Source organism: Prosopis cineraria, unplaced genomic scaffold, assembly GCF_029017545.1.
Source record: "Prosopis cineraria cultivar Desert tree isolate PC_DT_omini unplaced genomic scaffold, ASM2901754v1 PC2, whole genome shotgun sequence".
Taxonomy (NCBI): Eukaryota; Viridiplantae; Streptophyta; class Magnoliopsida; order Fabales; family Fabaceae; genus Prosopis; species Prosopis cineraria.
This window is the reverse complement of record NW_026555333.1, coordinates 45,777,062-45,789,788: the sequence shown is the minus strand read 5'-3', so window position 1 is coordinate 45,789,788 and position 12,727 is coordinate 45,777,062. Positions and strand designations below refer to the sequence as shown.

At 36.7% G+C, this 12,727-nt stretch overlaps 1 protein-coding gene across 1 annotated transcript; it reads right to left on the bottom strand.

Annotated features, from left to right (window-relative positions):
• Positions 1 to 9,856: 9,856 nt before the first annotated feature.
• LOC129303900 (leucine-rich repeat receptor-like serine/threonine-protein kinase BAM2) lies at positions 9,857 to 11,651 on the bottom strand. The gene has a single exon (XM_054943479.1). It carries the CDS (start codon positions 11,234 to 11,236, stop codon positions 9,974 to 9,976), a length of 1,263 nt encoding a protein of 420 aa, XP_054799454.1. The 5' UTR covers positions 11,237 to 11,651; the 3' UTR covers positions 9,857 to 9,973.
• Positions 11,652 to 12,727: the final 1,076 nt, after the last annotated feature.

The following is a 12,727-nucleotide window of genomic DNA, read 5'->3' as shown; positions in this document are numbered from 1 at the left end:
ATTTATAAAATTATCTATCTATTCACAACTGGCTTTTCATTCATTCACAAATAACATCACTTAAATTCACAAATAATTTTATTTAAATTTGTGAGTTACTTTTTTATTGATTATTTTAATTATTTATTTTTAAGTACAAATAATGATCATAGTCCTTTCCATGAAATTTTAATAATTCATGATTTTCCATTGTCACCAATGCTTTTAAGTGATCTGTAATGTTCATTTCTTTCTTGTTTATAGTTCACACAAGCCACAAGCTTATATTAACTATTTATAGTATTAAAAAGTATAAACTTGATCATTTTGTAATTATTTTTACTTATTTTTGAATTAGATCCATATAATTTATTTTGTTTTAATCGAATCCTTAGAATTTGGTCCGTTAAATTTGTTTAATCCTCGAACGTTAAAATCTTGGATTTTTTTAAAAATATGGAATTAAAAAATTTTATATTTTTATTAAAAGATTATATAATTTCATAATTAATTAGATAATTTGTATAAATCATAATTTATATAATTAGGTTATGTCTGGTAAATAATTTTTATCCATATAGAAGTTTTATTTAAAATACAATAAAAACTATAAAAATTATATTAAATCAAATTTCCTTTTTTTTATTTTTTTGCCAAAGTATTAATCGAATTTTATATTAACTTTAATTTTTTTTTTGTTGTGGAAAGGTTAATCATTCATTAATAATTTTAAGGATTAACACATCTTATACCCAAAAAAAAAAAAATTAACATATCTAACAGATCAAATTATAAACGTTTTATTAAAATAAAACAAACTACATCAACTTAATTCAAAATTGAAAAAAATTATAATAGCTTGTGAATTAATTTTTTTCTTTATTTTATTATTTCATCGTTTAACTTTTCTCTTTGCATTAAGTTTGAAAAGTTGCGACCTGATTTCAATATCGTTCCCAAAAGTTCCTGATTCAAACTTAGTAGGTATATTTGATGAGTGGTAATGTTTAATGAGGTCCTTCATTGTCCAATTGATGTGTAGAATCAAACCGCAAAAGCAAATAATTATGGTTTGGGGCCAAAAAAAGCTGCAATTAATCAAAGTATAAGAGATCACCGAAATGAACTTAATGATGGAGACATGATTGTTTGATACAAGCTTGATTAGACGACATTATTAAATAAAAATAAAACATAAACTTGAACTTCAAGCACGGGTAAGAAACTGAGATACTGAAGCATTGTCCTTATTATTGGCCTGAAAGCATTAGCCTTAATTATTTAGCTATTTAGTAACCATTCTTGTTGTTGGATGAGGTTGCAATATCTTTAGTAGCCATTATTGTTGCCAAAGTCTCTGAATTCTCTTCAAAATGTTCATATACTTGCTGGTGAAACTTCCCAAGTTCTTCCTTTGTCGACAAACGTTGTTCCTCATTCATCTTCCCAATCGGAATTGCCAAAAATTGCTTCAACTTCTTTGTTTCTTTACTCTCATTAAAGTGCAGATGAGAAAGTACACCAAGCTTTGACTCTGAGAGTTCATCTTTTGAACCTTGGATTTGCTTCTTTTTACTTGCACCTGCCATGATTACAGCTATTGATGATACTAGAGCACGATAGAAATTAAATTACTCCTTAAATTTGGGGAAGAAAGGTTGCAATTTATAGATCTTAGATTTGGGGAATGTCTGGATAACGCTTATCAAATTCCTGGATAAGCTTACAGGTTTCTTCCTGTGCACAAGAACGTTGTTCCTCAGTCATCCGGGCAACTGGAATTTCCAAAATCTTTTTCAGCTTCTCCGTTTCTTTATCCCCATGAAGGTGCAGAAAAGCAAGTACGTCAAGCTGTGCCTCATCAAGTTCATTCATGGCAGAAGATGGACCTCCTTTAGTTGGAATGTGAAAGCTCACACAATCAGGATCTGCACACCTTATGTCTTCTTCAACCAAAAGGAGAAGATGGGAATAACTTGACAATAGCCATCTTTGCTTGACAAGATAGGCAGAGATGGAGCTTGCTTATGTCTACATCTTTTGAGCTTGGCATGGTTGTTCCTACGGTGAAGATTATATACCACATTTTGTATTGGCTTGAGAGATTTGGAAAAGAAAGGTCGCAATTTATACTGGTTTGAGGTTAGGGACGGATTTGGGGGGGGGTGAGTAAGGGTCCTTCCCCCCATGTCACAAAATTTTGGTTAATTTTTAATGATTTTTACTTGGAAAAAATGGGAAAACAAATTTTGGCCCCCCCTTGTGTTATGTTTTGAATCCGTCATTGTTTGATGTGCTTACCAACCGGCTACTCTTATTATTTGATTGGCTTTTATAGTTATTATTATATTTTATTTCAATGTTATGAAGAGCCAATAGAGGGAATCATCTTTACAAATCTCATCTCGAGAGAAAGTAGAGATAATCTCATGTTTTACGCAATTGATATTGGCCATTTATAATTTCAAACAAAAAAATGCATTAAATTCATAAATAAACCAATTAGTCATAAGTTGATAAATGTAATCACCCGCTATTTGGTTGTCACATTTATTTTTATTTTTTATGAACCTTGGAACTTCGTTCTTTTTCGTTGCAACTTGCTATCATTACATTTTTTTCATGCACAAGAATCCTTTCATTGGAGTTGATCCTAGTTGAGATACAGTTGAATACTAAATAATTGAGAAGACAACTTTCAATGGGAATCATCCATGATATTTTAATGATAACAGAACACTATTGAAATTGAATTACTTGTTGAATCAGTTTAAGACATTTGGAGAAGAGAGGTCCTAAATTATCATCATCATCATTCTTGTCATCTGATTGGCTCTTCCATCGCAAAGATCTCAAGAAAACGCAAAGAAATCCCATGTTTTATGCAACTAAATTTAGCTGCTTTATAATTTAAACAAAAATAGGATTAAATTATGGAATATGGTTGCAATATAAATCTATAAATGCAATTTAAATGAATAAACCATAAGTTGATAAATGCGATCACCCATTGATTGGTTATCACTTTTATTTTTATTTAGTTTTTGAACCTTTGAACTTGATTCTTGGGGGAATGATAAATAAAAATTTTGTAAAAATATTAATGTCAAACCAAGAATTTTAGTATTAAAACATAGATGAAGAAGTATTGAATTTGAAAACGTTAGTGTTGAAAAATAATAATTTGACATTAATATTCTTATAAGATTTTTACTTGTCATTCTCCCTTAATTCTTTTTTATTGCAGCTTGCCCTCCTTGCCATTTTAATGATAATAGAGTATAATAGAACCTGAATTACTTGTTGATTTAGTTTGAGAGGTTTGGAGAAGAAGGTCCCAAATTATAATCGTTAGATGTGCCCACCAACTAACCATTCTTGTCATCTAATGTGCTCTTACATGTTGTACTCTCTAGAAAAAACAAATAAATCCTGAGTTTTATGCAAATGAATTTGGCTTATTGTAATTTACAAACAAACGCATTAAATTATGGATTCTATTTGTATGATAGCTCCATAACTGTAATTAAGATGAACTAATAAGTTTTATATTAGTAAATGTGTTCACCAGTTGATTGTTCATCACATATATTCTTATATATCTTTTGAATTTTTGGACTAATTAATTGATTCATTTTCGTTGCATTTTATCATCTTGTACTTGTAATGACAAAAGAAGACAATAGAAATCTAACAAATTGTTAGATTGAGAAATTAGGAAAAATTGTTGGAAATTCCTCGTTGAGAAATTTTATTGCGCTAAGGTTCCTAAAATTTGTTTAAGACCTTGGTCCTTTAGAATTATGATGATGATGTTATTGCTAATATTTAATTATCATTGTTTTATTGAGATTTAGAGGAGAATTGTTTGGTTTACTTAGATTTGGACAATTATTTGATTGATACTTTAGTGTGTAATATTTATAATTTGATTAGAAATTTTATGAAATTTATTGTTTTATATTGCATATTTATTTGAAAGAAAAAATGTTAAAAAAATGTAAAATGACTTTAAGTTTTCAAGGTCAAAGCCGCAAAGTCAAATTTCAGCATTGTTAATGAGGGTTTGTTTTTTTTATTGTGTAAAATTTAAGTATTATTAAGTTCAAATGAAGATATTCCTCTCAAAAATAAGTTTTTTATATTCACATAAATTTAAATCCCAACTCATAACTTCTTCTACTAAGACTAATACATATTATTGAGGGGTATTTTGCCACAAGAATGGAGGAAAACCCTGCTTCTTTCGAAAGTTGCCTAAAGAATGAAAATCCACCCCACCCTGATAATGATCGCTCGACTAAAAAAGTTAAGATTAGGAATGCAAGTGACGGTGAAGATGATGTTATGGAGGACGATTGCATCTCCTCTGATGAAGAACCACACATTTCCAAGACTCTGTCTCCTGAGATGGTCCCAGAAATGCAAAACATCATGGAAACTATGATGCTTGTTGATGAAACAGAACCGAGGAATACTATAGCCCAAACAATTGCCTCTGAAGCACAACCAAATGCCATAGCTCCCTCATTTAAGGACAAGCTTATGAACGATGGTAAGAAAACTGAAGATGAAGACGACATCAAGTTCAACAAAGAAGATGTGTCTCTTGGATTGAATGAAGGAATCCCTACGATAACCTTTTCTGCTAGAGTCCAAGAAGTTTTGAACAAGAAAATGGGCTTTGCGGTAGTCATAAAACTCCTGGGTCATTCAATTGGATATCATCAGCTATGCTTGCAACTGCAGAATGTCTGGCGCCCCTCAGGTCAATTCCCACTCACAGACCTTGATGAAGGATGCTTTATAGTAAAGTTCAAGGAGGAGATTGACTACCAGAAAGCTTTGCTCAATGGCCCCTGGCTGGTATATGGTCGCTATTTAACTGTCCAACCATGGTTGCCCTCGTTCAAACCTTAAGACCATGTCATTAATCAAGTCATTGGCTGGATAAGGCTACTTGGTCTACCAACTCGTTACTATCATAAGAGTATTATTCGGTCCATTGGCAGTATTTTTGGCAAAGTTATTAGAATTGATTATAACACTGATTCTGGTGATCGGGGCAAGTTTGCGAGACTAGCAACAATTATTGACCTCACCAAGCCACTTACTTCAAAAATCAAAGTTGACGGTCAGACCATTTATGTGGAATATGAAAACCTTCCATTGATTTGTTATCATTGTAGACGATATGGTCATTTACAAGATAGTTGCCCGGAAAAAATGGAGGTGTCGGCAGAAGGCGTTCCCCCGTCAGTGGCGAGTGAACCACAGGTGATCCCTGATACGCGTGTTGGTACGAGATATGGAGAGTGGATGCACGCCTCCAAACCAGGGAAAAGGTATGACAGAAGTGGACGTAGAGAAGCATATGCCACAAGCAAAGGAATTGCTACGTCCTCAAGGTTTGACGTCCTCAATGTCGCTACAGAAACTGAGCATCACAGTCACCAAGGGTACGAAGCTATCAGAATGTGCCCCACTGGAGAGGCCACTACCTCACGATATAGACCAAAAGAGACAAAAGCTGCCCCCAAAATTAATCCTGACCCGAGACCAATTAATGGTAAAGAGACTGCGCCTAGTAAAGACTGCATATTTAACGTACCTAGCTATAAAGCTATGCAAGCTACCACAAGCCTCGACAGAGCCCAACACCAGGTAGTCACTGTCCACGATGACAGGATCCCATAAAAAAACCAACAAAATACAAACATCCTGCTGCACTCGTCCTCCACACTTAAAAATCCAACCCAATCCCGCAACAGTGATCAGATTGCTTTATTGATTAAGCCACCTGATCCAATCGCTGAACTAAGGGGTTTTAATCTAACACCTAAAGTTAGAATTAAAAATTTAGAGGATAAGCACAGTGACTCTCGAACAGGGCCATGTGTACGTGCAATGAAGGAGATTGCTAGAGGTCTTCATGCAGAAAATGCTCAGGATGCCAAGGATGAAGCTATTGCCATGCTAGTGGAAGGAGTAGATTTTAGGTCGGTTCCCGAGCACTAAATCTTTTATGATTATGTCCATTTTTGTTTGGAATTATCAAGGGGCCTCTAACAAAAGGTTCCCCTCTATTACTAAATCTTTTATGTCTACTTACAAACCTGAAATTTTTGTCTTTGTAGAACCTAGAATTTCAGGAGCCAAAGCTGATAAAGTTATCAAGAAACTTGGATTTCATTTCTCCCATAGAGTGGAAGCTTCAGGTTTCTCTGGTGGTATATGGATTCTCTGGACTGATAAAGTGACCATCAATGTTATCACTAATCATATCCAGTTTATTCATATGGAAGTATGCTTTCTTATTGATGGTAGGAATTTCTTCTTTTCGGCTATATATGGCAGCCCATAAAGCTGCTATCAGAAATTCCTCTGGTAGGATTTCTCCAAACTGGCTCCTAACTCACACCATCCATGGATTCTAGCTGGAGACTTTAATGCCACTATTCACAATGATGAAAGAGTAGGAGGTTCAGGATGTATGCAAATGGGTTGCAAACTTTTCAGAGACTTTATCTATCAACATAGGCTTATTGATTTGGGCTATAAAGGCCCAAAATTCACATGGAGACGAAGCACCCTCATGGTTCGACTGGACAAGGCCTTATGTAACCAGTGTTGGCTAAATACCTATCAAGCTAACTGGGTTGATCACTTACCCAAAATCCTATCTAACCACAGACCCATCCTAATTCATTTGGGCCTCCATAAGCAAACCCAAATGCCTATTTAAGGTTTCAAATTCCTTGCGTCTTGGGCCTCTCATCCTTGTTAAGAGATGCTAGTCCCTTGATCGAAGTGTAATTGAAAACATAAAAGTTTTCTCTAGTAAGGCTACACATTGGAACACTCACATTTTTGGAGACATCGGACGAATGAAGAATAGATTACTTGCCAGAATCTCAGGAGTTCAATGTAAGCTTGAAACTTACCCCTCCTCTGATTTTCTCTCGAATCTTGATCTGAATTTACGAGAAGAGTTGGAGGAAATTTGTTTACAAGAAGAGCTGCTATGGTTTCAAAAATCCTCTACAAATTGGATCTGCCTCGGTGATTGGAACACATCCTTCTTCCATACTAAGGCTTTAATTCGTAGGCAGAAAAATCACATCACTAGACTAAGGTCCACCCAAGGAGAGTGGATTGAGGATATGCAGCAACTCACAGTGATGGCTCACGATTTTTACAAGAACCTGTACCACCTTGAGGATACGAGTTTCACGCCTTATGTGGTTACAGGTGCTTTCCCCAAACTCTCTGCTTCATCCTATACCTACTTAGAGAGATTGGTCTCCATTGATGAAGTTAGGAGTGCTCTTTTTGAAATGAAACCACTCAAGGCACCTGGATTGGATGGCATTCATGCTATGTTTTTCCAAACTCAATGGGATGTGGTGGGTCAAAATCTCTTTCAATATATCAAGGATTTTTGGCTTGGCCAGCCCCTGGATCCCTCACTAAACCGCACTCTCATTGCTCTTGTCCCCAAAGTCAGTCAGCCGCAGTACATGCGATAATTTCGCCCCATCAGTCTTTGCCCTGTCATTTACAAAATCATTACAAAAGTGATAGCCAACCGCTTAAGTGCAATTTTGCCGCATATTGTGTTGCCTTATCAGACCAGCTTTATCCAAAATCATAGTATTGTGGATAACATAATTATAGTGCAAGAGGTGATACACTCAATGCGTAACAAAAGAAGGAAAAATGGATGGATGGTAGTAAAGGTAGACCTTGAGAAAGCTTTTGATAAGCTACGATAGGAATTTATCCTTGATACCTTAACAGATGTTGGTCTACCTCCTTCCCTTATTAATCTAATCATGGCTTGTATTACTTCTCCTACCATGCAAGTCATCTGGAATGGTCGTCCCACTGACAGCTTCTCCCTTATGAGAGCTGTGCGACAAGTAGATCCATTCTCCCCATATATCTTTGTTCTTTGCATGGAATGCTTATCACAAGCAATTATGGCCGAAGTTGCTAAAGGAACTTGGCATACCATTAAGCGGGGTCGAAGGGGTGAACCTCTCTCACACCTGTTTTTCGCAGATGACTTAATCCTCTTTGGTGACACATCTGATTTGCAAATTGAAACCATTCAAAGAGTATTACAATAATTCTGCACCTCATCGGGACAGGTCATCAGCCACTCTAAAACCCAAATTTATTTCTCCAGGAATGTTCCTAATGCTTCTTGCAACAATATCTGTCAAAAACTGGGGTTCCAACGCACAAGTTCCCTTGGAAAATATCTTGGTGTCCCCCTAATCACTGAGAGAGTAACTACTACCACTTACAGTTATATTCTTGAGAGAATTCAGCAAAAGCTAGCTGGTTGGAAAAGTAGAACCCTCTCCTTGGCTGGTCGTATTACTTTAGCTAAGTCTGTGCTTACATCCATCCCCTTCTACTCAATGCAGAGTACCCTACTTCCTGTCTCTAGCTATCACGCAATTGAAAAAATTGTAAGAAACTTCATTTAGGGTCATACAGATGATCATCGAGGTGTGAACTTGATCAAATGGGATGTCCTCTGTCAGCCTTTGTCTCATGGAGGTTGTGGATTATTGAACTTGGCAGGTCAAAATAGGGCCTTTCTTGCAAAATTAGTTTACAAAATTGTCGCAGATCCAAATATGCTTTGGGTGCGTGTCTTGTGAGGGAAATATAATCTCAAAGGACTATATCCATCAATTTTGAAATGTTCAAAGCCTTCTTATTTATAGAGAAGCATTACAAACATTTGGGAAGAATCAGTGATACATATCAAATGGAAACCAGGTGATAGTAGGCATCTAAAATTCTGGATTGACTTTTGGGTTGGGGATCTGGGACCTTTAAGGAACCTTGCCTATACTGATCTCACTGAGATTGAAAAAGAAAAATTGATTGCTGATTTTCTAAAAGACAATGGACAATGGAACTGGAGCCTTTTTGAGCACCTCTTGCCTGATTCCATCTTGCAACAAATTAACACTGTTAGTGTTGCTCCTATTGGCTCTATGCCTACCTACTTTTGGAATCTCACTCCTAATGGTGCATTTACTATTAAATCAGCATACCAAGCCTTTATCTCTCAAACTTAGAACAATGCAGACACAAAATGGAAGCATGTTTGGAAGCTTCCAGTAGCCCAGCGAGTGAAAACTTTCATTTGGCTACTACTCAAAGGTCGTTTGTTAACAAATTTTGAACGTCTTCAAAGGAGGATGACTGATAACCCCCAGTGCTCTCTTTGCAATGACCCAGTTGAAGACATAGACCATGTTTTCCAAAGTTGTTCCTTTGCAGCTGCTGTGTGGAAAAAGGTTTTACCGATGGATATGTATGCTGAGTTTTGCAAAACTACCTTTGAATCTTGGCTTGTTCGTTCACTTCAGAGTAAAAAGCTGGATATCTCCTGGAAAGTGGGAATTTCAATCATGTGTTGGAAATTATGGGAGGTTCGAAATCATAGAATCTTTACTGTTGATCATTACTATGTTGACTCATTCATTGTATACGTTAAGACTTTGGTAGATCACACTCTTAGAGTTTTTTCCACTTTTAAACTTTTGATGTAATTGGCTTTTGCCTTTTGTTTCTGTACAGTTTTCTTAATGAATTCCCTTTTATTCAAAAAAAAAAACATATTAGTGGCACTTTATATTTTAAAAAAATAAAAAATAGTAAACGATATTTCATAGGAAAAACTAGTAATTTGATCCCATAATTTATCCAATTTTGCCTGCGAAGATAAAAAAAATGGCTTCTAATTAACTTCATTAAAATATGAGCTGACGTTCACAAGCAACTCTATTGTGCAATCGTACACGATCACGAATATATATTGTAAAAAGTAAAACATGTATGAGTAACTTCGTTTATAAAATTTACCATCCGATTAATATATTTCTTTGGATGATACAATTCAAACGTGTATATAAATACATATAAGCCGCACCAACCCTAACTTATGAACGACGCACAAATTTCTGTATTAGCCTTTTGAGCTGCCATTGTTGAACACTGAACATTGAGCTGTGGGCCTCGACATCGGGCCACCACTACTCGCCGGACACGTCATCACCCCCCACAGCGGCGGCACCATGCAATTGTAAGACAAGCACAACGACGCCGTATCGGGCACCACGTCCGGGTGGGGAAACCCTGTCAAGTAGTTATGCTGAAGGTACAATGTTTTGGTGCTGCCACGGCACACGCTCTTAGCGTACTCCTCCGGCACCGTTCCCATCAAACGGTTGTTATTCAAGAACAGGCTCTCAACCCCATCCAGAACCGTTGATAACTCGCCGGTCAAAAAATTGTGGCTCAAGTCTACGATTGATCCCTGACCGTACGATGGCGGCGTCGAAATTAGCGGTCCCTGATCCTTTTGCGGTATCCCACCTGATAGATTGTTCCGTTGCAAGAAAAGCGACGAGAGTGAGGGGATGAAGAATAGTGGGCCCGGTATGGTCCCACTAAACTGATTCATGCTCAAGTCAAGGAACGTTAACTCAGTGAGAGTAGCTAAGCCGTTGAGTGGACCCCACATGCGATTGTTCGACAGCGAAAGATAACGGAGGGATGACGGCAGCGACGGCGGTAACGGTCCGGTGAGGACGTTGTTCTTCAAATCTAAATGGAGGAGTTGGGAGGAGATTGGCGATAACTCGCCGGAGATGGAGTTGAAGGCTAATATGAGGACTTTGAGTTCCGGTAACTCGGTTAGACCTGGCGGGACTGACCCGGTGAGTTGGTTATGACTCAGATCGAGTGTGTGGAGGCAGTTCAAGGAGGAGAATGTGGCGGGTATACTGCCGGTGAAGCGGTTACTGGGTAAGGAAATTACTCGAAGCTTAGCGAGTTTCCCGATTTCGGGAGGGATGGAACCAGTGACGATGCCGGGGGCGAGGATGAGTTGAGTCAGCTCGGTGAGTCCGGAGATGGCGGCAGGGAGAGAGCCGGCCAGTCCAGGTGAGTTGCCGAGTGAGAGAATGGTGACTCGGAGGGAAGAAGGATGTAAGAGAGAGCAAGTGACGCCGGAGAAGGAAGAGCAGGGGTCTGGCGAGGTGAAGTCCCAGGTGGAGAAGAAGGAATTTCTAGTGTTGTAAATGGAAGTGAGGGAGTTCTTGATGGCGAAAAGAGCTTTGAGATCCGAGAAATTGAGCTTTGGAGATTGCTGAAGCGACGGAGAAGGAAGAAGAAAGAAGAGAAGTATAAAAACGCAGAAGCAGAAGCAGAGACGGTGGTTGGCCATTTACAGAAGAAGAAAAGCAAGCATGAAAGAGAGAAAATGCAGAGTGAGAAAGTGCGTGAAAAGTGTTTGTGAAATTGACAAAGAGAAAGAAATCAGAAATGTGATGTAAGAATGAAGAAGGTGGTGCAGAATAAGGAGAGGTCAGAGAAGCTATAAAAGGAGGGAAGTGTGACAGTTGAAAGAAGGAGAAATACAAGCACAGGTACAGGAGGGGTTGAAATCTGCAAAACGACATGGCAGTACTTTGTTGCTTGCGTTTCTTAAGGTTGAGTGTTGGATTTCTATCTCGTTCCCTTTTGAGAAAAAGGGATGAATAGTTAAACACACTTTATTCAAATAGGTCCCCAGATTTGTGTTTTTCTATTTGTTAACAAGCTTACGTTGGCTTCATTGGAGTTGTATTTATTCGAATTCATAAGAAATGACATGAATCTATCAACTTTGAAAAGTGATATCATCAAAACGATTTCATCAAACTCGGTGAAATTGAACATTCCGTAGAGTATCAAATACAGCCCCAATTCAGTACCAGTAGAATCAAATGCTTAGCAGTGCAACTATACGATTTTATAGTTTTGTTAAAGTGGCAAGGGTTGGCCACTTCACAGCAAACCAAGTCAATATTTAAACATCTGTTAAAGAAAAATATTCATATTTAATACTTGGCTATATTCTAAAATGAATTGTTTTTAGGAGGAGAACAATTGTTAAAAAAAAAGTACATATAATTTTATATATAAAAAAATGAACATCATATTGGTTTTTTCTAAATGGTAAGGAATATAGGAAGATTTGATGGACAATAATAAAAGCTATTCGTTTCTTTCAGAATTATAAAGTATTTTTAACTAATTTATATTATCTAATAAGTTTGTTAATGGCATTCAAAATTACATTTTCTTTTAATATTTAAATAAGATGTTTTAATTAGAAAATCCTATTAATTATACCTTCAAAAACCAAAATGCTTTATATTTTTTTTAACACAAGGATAATACTTCAGAAAAAGGTACCTTATGATACATAATGGAAGAAATAGTTATCAAAAGATGTTCGACGCGAACCACAATTTCTAAATTCACGACTAGTAAAAGGATAATTAATTGGGAACCACAATTTCTAAATTCACAACTATTAAAAGGATAATTAATTGGGGTTTTTAAGGGGGACTTTAGCCGTTATTTTAGGGTAAATGTCGGTGGGAGAGTAAAGAATGAATGAATTGAATTTGAAAGAAAGAAGTAAGAGTCATGCAGAGTGAGGAGGTTTGATAACTGAGGATGGGCCCTCCAAAACACGACACTCCAATGAATCACCACAACAAGTTGCAGCATTTATGAACATCATTGCTTCTCAAGCTTTGCTCATTCCAACATTTACATCCTTCCAGGTACTTTCAACCAAGTCAGCCTATCCTGCTAGAATAACATGGTATAAATCATGTTACACTCTCACAGCATCTAATATTTTGTCTCCCAATTCTATCAAGGC